The sequence below is a fragment of the Fulmarus glacialis genome, unplaced genomic scaffold (genome assembly GCF_000690835.1).
Source record: "Fulmarus glacialis isolate BGI_N327 unplaced genomic scaffold, ASM69083v1 scaffold1665, whole genome shotgun sequence".
Classification (NCBI taxonomy): Eukaryota; Metazoa; Chordata; class Aves; order Procellariiformes; family Procellariidae; genus Fulmarus; species Fulmarus glacialis.
Window position 1 is genome coordinate 1 of NW_009213419.1, and position 8,657 is coordinate 8,657.

Sequence of the window (8,657 nt, forward strand, 5' to 3'; positions counted from 1 at the left end):
CCTGAAGATTTCTTGAAATGTACTGTTAGCGAGTTGAGACGATAAAAGCATGATGTTACATATAAAACTTTGCTTCTATATCTGTAGAGGGATTCTCTGAAGTGCTATGTAATTACATATTAATATACGTTCTTACGAATTGACTGATGTTTTTTCTGTATTTTTGTTGTTTTCAGAATACACAGATGATAATGCCCTGATTCCTAAGAACTCATCGGTAATTGTTAGAAGAATCCCTATTGGAGGAGTTAAAGCTACCAGCAAAACATATGTTATGTAAGTATCCATAAATCATTGTATTCTTTATTAGGGGCTTCAGTGTGTTAACTTTTTAAATTTATATTAGTTTACAGAGCCATTCAGGTTTTATCTTTCTTGTTAAAGCTGCTGTTAGTTTTTGTTGTAATGGGGTAGATTTTAACATAACTGTCCCAAAGTAGATTTACATTTTTAGGCCTTCTGGGACATGGGTATCAAACTCCAACAATGGTAACTTCTAAGATGATTCTGTTGACTGGGGTTGATTTTTCTGAGACCCAAGTTATAGATCCTGTTTCCTCTGCATGGAGAGATTCCTTGCTATATGTGTTTGCTTTTATAGTACAGACAGATACACATTGTAGTGTAAACTTACAATTTGTTCCTGTCTCACAAGAGTCTGATTCTCAGTTTGACTATTTCTTGTGTTTGGGGGAGGGGGGGGCGGGATATGGCAGGTATTCTTACGCCCCAAATCTGGCGTTTTTGCATACTAGCTATAGAGGAAAGACCAAGGGTTGCCAGCTGGTGAACCATGCAAGCAAGAAGTTTCATTCATAAGTGATTTCTATCAGTTTCCTAAAGACAATATCCGTTTCAGGGAAGAGAAAAAGAACGGTATCCTTAAGTGTGTTGCCTTTTGTGCGAGTATGGTGAAGGAATAGTTAATCCTTTCCAAACTTGAAACTCAGTAAGCAGTTTAGCATGTTACTAGTTATCTTTCTGAGTCTGTTTTCACCCTAAAACTGGTGAAGCCAGTATCTGTGCTCCACGTTTTAATTCTGTATTCCTAAGATATCTGTGCTCCACGTTTTAATTCTGTATTCCTAAGATATCTGTGCTCCACGTTTTAATTCTGTATTCCTAAGATTTATGGAGGACAGAGAATCGGATGTATTGATTAAAATTACAGATATTCAAATGTAATCCTGACTACAGGATTATTGCTGTGGTTTTTGTATTCATACAGTTCAGTTCTATATCAGCTACATTAGCGTTGTTTGAATGGTCGTGTTTTCCAGCCTTCTTAAAGATATGCCTCTCCACCACAATTAGTAGATATTATTAGCTTGTGGTTTTGCCATGTCTTTCTAATGTTGGTTCTCAATAAATAAAGTATACTGATGAGTTACAGCGTGTCTCAAACAAACAGTACAGCAGCATCCTGGTACCCATGAAGCATTTGCAAGCAAAAAAACCCAAATTTATGTGGCTCTGCATGTAAACTTTGGGCGTATTACCGCAATAGTTGTTGCAGTGCTTTCAGGCACTCTCTAGTAATTCTGTATGCCAGAGCGTTGTGCTTATAAACATGGCTTTGTTTTGGGGGTTAATTTAAACATGTATGCTTAGTGCTGTCTTCTCAATGCATCCTCCATTTCTGGTTGGATGGCACCCTCTTCTGGTATTGTAATGCTGCCCTAAAATGAGGGGATAGATGGTGCTAGCATCAAAGATCAAATAGATACCTGCATGTGGGGATAAGGAAAGAATGACACTGCTGTTCTAACGTTGAAAATTAACCAGGCAGATAAGCTTTCTATTCCTTCAGCTGAAACATTGCAGAAACCACTGATAGAGTGGTTAATGTTTGGGAATGATGAATGTATGCTGTAATGGTAGAGAGGCCTTCAAAAATGCGTTGCTCGCCTTGTAGTATGTTCTTCAAGGTAAATGTATGAAGAAACCATGGTGTGGTAATCTGAAGTATTTCTTTGTACTTCCTCATCTTCAGGAGGTACGTGGCTGTAATTGCGAGCCTGGTGTAGCAGTGGCAGGAAGCATGAGCCTTTCTGTTCGTACACCAATTCCACAGCAGCCTTTGAATTGCCTCTGCTCATGGGACGCTTTGGATGATGGATGAATTGTTTGTTAATGATATCAATGGTTGCATGTCTGATTCATGATGAATAGCATGCCGATACAGATCAATGAGTATGTGGAATCTCAGCGAGTTTTCAAATGTAATAAGTATTTCCTAAAATACTGTAGCATTTTCAAGATTATCTTAAAGCAAATTCTGGCAATTAAGACCTTTTTTTTTGTCACAGGACTCCTAAATCGCACAAAATCCTAGAAACTGCTTTCAGGTGACATTTCTACTACTATTTTTAGTCAATATAGCATATGTAACACGTTTAGTATTTTGGCACTTTCATGGCTAAATATAGTAGATATCTGAACACAGTGCTTGGGCTTCCACAAAGAAACAGTGTTCTAAAGAGGATGCTGCTGACATTTTTATGTTATTCCTTTGTCAGATGATTGTTTTTTTTTTTTTTCCACTTAAGTAAACTTGCACTTCGAAGTGTCTAGACTATCACTGTTCTTTCTTAGAAACTGAAGTACTGTATCTGGTACCTATTTGTAATACTAGGGATATACAGATTGGCTAAAGCTACCTTCATATTTTGATGGTTGATGATTTAAGGACACAAAACTGTAGTACAGACTTCATATTTTTGATAGTTACATAGCAGAGATAAAACATCTGAGGACTTCTGCTTGCACTTGTGTTCTATATCTGTAAGTTTTAGAGTAATTTGTGAAAAAGTAGAAATGTGATTTTTGGGGTTTTTTTTTTTAGTTGCACTGAAGGTACCAAGAGAGAACAGTTTACATATACGAATAAATTTCCACATTCACTAGACTATCGGAACATAATGTTTTGATGTTCAGGTTTCATAATGTGTTTTCACTGCTTTGTTGGGTATAAGTGCTTTATTTTAAATTCTAATCACCTTTATTTCTTCTTCTAGAAGTCGAACTGAGCCAGTGAGTGGAACATCAAAAGCAGTATGTAAAAACACAATCTCACACTTTTTTCTACACACTGCACTTAATTCTAAACAATGTAGCCTTTTATTAATTTTCCAAACATTAACTTAACATATTTTCCAGTAAAACATAGTATATGTTGTAAATACAATGTATTTGATTCAGCGTAGTAAAAACTGAGTAATGCCATCATTTGCACAGTTCTAATGTGAATATTGGTATTTGTGCCTAGTAATGCATTGTATTTCATATTGAATATGCTAGAATATTTCCTGTATGACTTTGTGTTGTACAGATAATGTATGATCGTTTTTAGATCATGTAGGTTCAAGGTTTGCACAATTGAACATGATGCCATGTTCTACATCTGTCTGTCTATAGCTAGTAATATGTATGTTTGTATAGGTTGTTGTGTGCTTTTTGTTTCTTGCAATAAAAATTGTTTGGAGTGTATTTTTTGCCATTTTCACATTGTATCACTTAGCTTTTTAAATTCTTTTTTTGCCTAATGGTTTTTGAAAATTTTATAAAAAACCACTGAGAAGCCATTATTGTTAAACTTGGTTCTGTTTCTTACTTTTGCCTTGGGGGTTCAAACAAATACCAAAACCAACATATCCCATATGTTTTGAGGACAGTTCTGTGCAGCTAAATGATTCCTTTTCATGTCCTTAAATATTTGGGTATTTGATCCTAAAACTGTATAATTGAAGTGATATTGTTTGGGCCCCTCTGAGTGCATAAATGTCTTTAATAGATTGCCGTGAATTTAAATATCGTTGCTACACAAAGTGGTATTCTAAAGTTCTGTATTTGATCTTTCCACTTTATCTGATGAAGCAGTTTAGTTTAATAGTTTGTCTGCAAGTGAAAGTATCTAATACAAATTTTGGCACAAGGTTAGAGCCTGGTGCATTTGTGGGTAAAATCACTGTCATTTTTCTTAACTTCTGCCTGCAGTACTTTTTTGGATCTGGGTGACTTCAGGGTTGGATGCTGCTTTAATTTCCCAAAGGTTAAGCCTTTCTTTAGTATACCACCACTTTGAATTTACATTTGGAAAAGGGGCAGCATTTTTCTTCAGGTTTGAAAACACTGTCATTCTGCCGCTAAAATATCAATAAGTAACACAAGGAAACACTTGACTGGTAATGGTCTAGATCTTTATTTGCCACTTGAGTCGAATAATATGTGTAATTGCGCATTTCAAAATAGTCCTTATAGTATAAAAATTACTATTTGGTGGTTTTTATTTTTCATCTTTATTTTAAGTATAACTGCTTTTTCTTCACTAGAATGGTGTGAGGCATTACACTAACCCTGGATCATTGGATCTGATCACTTGATAAGCTGTTAGGATAACTTAATCTAGAAATTCATGAACTCTGGGTCTGTGTTCTGTGAAGAATACAGCCTCTGATTCTCGTGGAACGGTATACAATCAACTTAAGACTGACAACTTTTTGCATGTAGGTCTAAAAACACTGAGTCTAAATGTGACATGCGTAATTCTATCACTGATTGGTTTGAATTCCTTTTTGGACATGAGTGCCTCTCCTTGTGAGTTTGAGTCAGTTTAACTGGCCCAGTGACACTAGGGGTTAATGTCATGCATTTATGTAAACCACGTTTATAGCATTTGATCTAATTCAGATGGGCTTTTCTTTCTTGAAAACGGTTATTTTTGTCTTTGTTTACTAGCATGTAGTAAATAACATGTTCATAAATGAAGTTAACATTCTTTTAGCCTCGTGTGTTCCCTGGCATGTCTGTATTACATTTCTAAAGTAACATCTTACCATAAGCTAACACAGATGTCTCAAAAAAAACCCCAACCAAACCCCAACAAAACAAAGAAGGAAAAATCCTGGAGCGGGAGGGAAGAAGACTTAGTGTTAGTTAGAACTAGTTAAAGTAAATGAAAGGTAAAGCGAAAACATTCCCTTCTTGTTTGCTCTGACTGTACCTGATTTGGGCTGTGGGTAGCCATAGGGAGGGTGGAAGCCTTGCATCTCTCTTTACAGGTCCTCTCTCTCTCTCTGTGAAACCACTGCAGCCTCGAGTGCTTCTAGTGTTGGAGACAAAATTAGCTCTATTCTTAAAGCTAACTCAGGCCTTGGTCTGAAGTGTGGGGGTTTTGTTTGGTGTTTTTTTTTTTAAATACACATATTTCTGTATATATTTCAAAGCAGAACCTGGATCTGCTGTGTGGTAGGAATAAATCACTGGAAAGCTTACCAATTATTGTTGAATAGTAAAGCAGCAAAGCTAAAATTAGTTAAGGGTTTTTTTTAAAGAATGTGCAAAAGCTTACACTTTGAATTTTCTTGCTCTTATGTTAGCTGTCATTCTACACTTCCAAATTTGTGCTGCTGTCCTACTGTTACTACAGCCAAAGCAAGAAGGTGGATCCTTTTTGTTTTAGTATTGCTATTTCAGTAACTGCAAGGGTCTCTAGTTGGTATTTGTCCTTAGAGGCTGCAGAAATGCAGAGAGTCATGCCCATTGCTTAGGACAGTCAAGCACAACTGTGATCCTTCCTGGCTGAATTTTTAGTTTAGCCAAGCTATCAGGTTTTAGGAAACCACTGTAATTTAAATGTAGCACTCCAGCAGTGCGATTAACCTTTTCCTCCTATTTTCTGTCCCCTTTCTCACTTGTGTTAGTTTCTGTTCAGGCTTCCGTTTGAAATGGGAGTTAATACATTGACTGTTGATTCTGTTTTTTTGGGTTTGGGGTTTTTTGTTTGGTTCCCCCTCCCCCCCTCTCCGAATTCTTCTGCAGTGTTATCTTAGGGTTGTATACAAGTTTCATGGAGATGTTGTTTCTACTTGACTGATTTGAGGGACTGGCAGGAAATACTTCAGTAGAAATTTAAAGGGGAAAAAAAGAGAAAAGAATGTCGGATCTTTGGAAGATGGCTGTTGGGCAAACATACTAAATAGTACATTAATTATCTATTTGCTGCTTTTGATAACTGTTTAGTAGAAAGGAGTGCTATCACCTCCTTTAAGAAATTAGACTGTTGCCTGCAGGCCATATAACAACTGCTTCCTAAAAAAATACAAGAACTAATTAATAGTTTATTAACTATTATGTTTCAGTTACTGGTCAATATTAGACTGTTCAATGCTAGACTCCAATAGAGAGCTTTCCTAATTTCTTGTTTGCTTCTGAAAAACCACAGAATGATCGTGGTTATGCCTGCCATGAGAGAACATGGGCCTGTTTTTCCACGTGTAAAAGAGTGGCATATGGAGCATGGAGCTTCAGAATACTTGATCAGACCTCCTTTTTAACATAACTAGGTACCAAATCTTCTGAAAAGAAGGAAAGTTGAATCTTCTGGTAAGACTTGCAATGGGAAGATCTCTTTCCAGATCTGGGTGTTCTTCTCCAAAGGCACATTTTCAAGAACTTTTTAGTTAGTAGTACAGCGAGGTTTAGGACACTGTCCTAAACATATAGAGAAGGAATGATTAAATGGAGTGAGGAATCATCTTCTGCATATAGATACTTTTTTCCCCACAGTCTGCTAAAACTACTCCCTTGAAGTCTTCCACTACATGAGGTAATAAAGGACAAGAGCTTTTTCCAAGGAAGGGTTTTAATCTCTCTTCTGATCAATTTAGTGACCTCTTGAGGAGAGCTGTTCAGTTTACATTGTGAAATTTTATTCCACGTTTTTGAACAACTTAAGACATAATAAGCAGTGATTCGAGTGTCTTTCTTATGTTTTACTAGTGTAAGCTTAACTGCTGCTTGGGGCGCAATATAATTCAATATACTGGAAAAGGAACTAGATAAGAGTTACCCTTTTTACTTGTGGAAAAACTGCACTTCAATTAGTTCTCAATAAACACTGCAGTCCATTACTAACTAGTGGCCTGGGGAATTCATTCCTGCAAGCTCTTCCAGTAGGTAGCTGGGGGGGAGGAGTGTGGTTGCAATGGAGAAAAAAATTACAGGATTGTGCTCTGAATCCATGTTTTCATCATCAAGAGTATGCTTTGCACTTTCTTGCTTTTGTTTATTTAGTACTGGGCTGCTATTAAAAATTGGTTTTGGTCTGATAGCAAGGAAAATACTAAATTCTCACACTTTCCAAACTTAGTTGGATAGTATGGCCAATGGTCTAATAAAATAAAAGAAATCAGTTTTCTCAATTTTCATAGGCTACTCTGTCATGATAAACACCTTTAAATAATTTAAGCAGTTGGTTTTTTTTTCTAGACAAAGTGGTGGGTTACTTTTATGGCTGATGTTTTGGATTGGTGTTTTTATTTGAGTTCTATGGGCTATGGTGAGTTTGGCATTTTTAAACTTACTGACAGGATGGGCAAAGTTCATCTTTCAGGGCTGATATGCCTGTGCTTTATTCTGACAGGCAACTACTGTGTTCATAAAAGCATAACCATGTGCATTTATAAGCGATGAGACATTAACTGATTAATTTGCAAACTACACTGAAAATAAGTTTCCTGTAGTGATGCGTCCTTCTCAAATAAACTTAAGGGTTTTTTTTAAATCCTTTTTAGCTGAAAATTGACAGCTTCCTTACCCCTTCGACTTTTAAGCAGTTGTGAGCATTTGACAAGGGTCCCTCTCTGTCTTATTCTGGAGCAATAAGTTGATCTCAAGCGGGTTTGGTTAGTTTAGTTTCTTCTCGTTAACCACATAGGCACTCTTAAGCTGTCATAGGTTTGGACTTTGTTTTGAACAAATACAAATTACACTAGGTTGGAAATGCCTTTCAGTGACGCTCAGAGGATATAGTGCAGACTTTCAGACTACAGTAGAGGTTAACTATTGCTATGTTTTGATTGTAGAACTTGAATATGTGTTTAATTTTTTGTGAACAGATTGATGACTCTTCTGCATCTATTTCTCTGGCCCAGCTTACTAAGGTATATATATATTCTTGTCAAATACTTTTAAAAAAAAGTGTTTGCTTTGTATTTTTAAATCTTATACTGTGATCTATAGCTGGATAACTGTTGTAATGTGAACAAAATTAATCTTACACTGTCATCAATAGCTGGATAACTGTTGTAATTTGAACAAAACTTTAATTTTTAATAATTTCAAGTATTTATTTTAACTTTAAAATGTGTGTATATTTTGATACTATCCTGTAAAGAGTAGTTCCCAGTTTGGGAAGATAGAAGGGGAGTACCTTATCAGCCTCAACATAATGTTGCAGTATTACTCATCTTCAAGACACAAAGAAGAAGCACTTCAGAAGCTGTTTACCGGTTTTCATACATTTCGTTAATTTTGCATTGGAAACTAACACAATTTTCACAGAAGAATTTAAAACTGGCTGTAAGTTATGGACATTTCGGGGGGGGGGGTTCTGGACAGCCAAAATAGAAGCGTTTCTGTAACATGGACAATTGCATGGCTATCTTTGAATTTCTAGTCATTATAGTTACAGATCCACTCTTTGAATGCTGCACAATTTCATAAATGGTAGTATATATACAGTGGACAACACAATCATCTAATTTGTTTGAACGCAGACTGTGTAAATTGTGTAAATGTACCTAATTGTTTATAGGAATATACCAATGTGTATGTGTGGCATATTAGCAGATGTGACCTTCTGAAACTGTTGTAAT

General features: G+C 36.1%; 1 protein-coding gene across 1 annotated transcript in view; it reads left to right on the forward strand.

The window, feature by feature from the left end:
* Nucleotides 1-176: 176 nt before the first annotated feature.
* Nucleotides 177-8,657, forward strand: part of LOC104077069 (E3 ubiquitin-protein ligase RBBP6-like) — a gene marked incomplete at both ends in the record, with an annotated part of 22,050 nt that continues 13,569 nt past the window's right edge. The window contains 3 exon segments of the mRNA XM_009578171.1: nt 177-276; nt 3,018-3,054; nt 7,899-7,943. Of these exon segments, the coding sequence (XP_009576466.1) occupies nt 177-276; nt 3,018-3,054; nt 7,899-7,943 (182 nt within the window).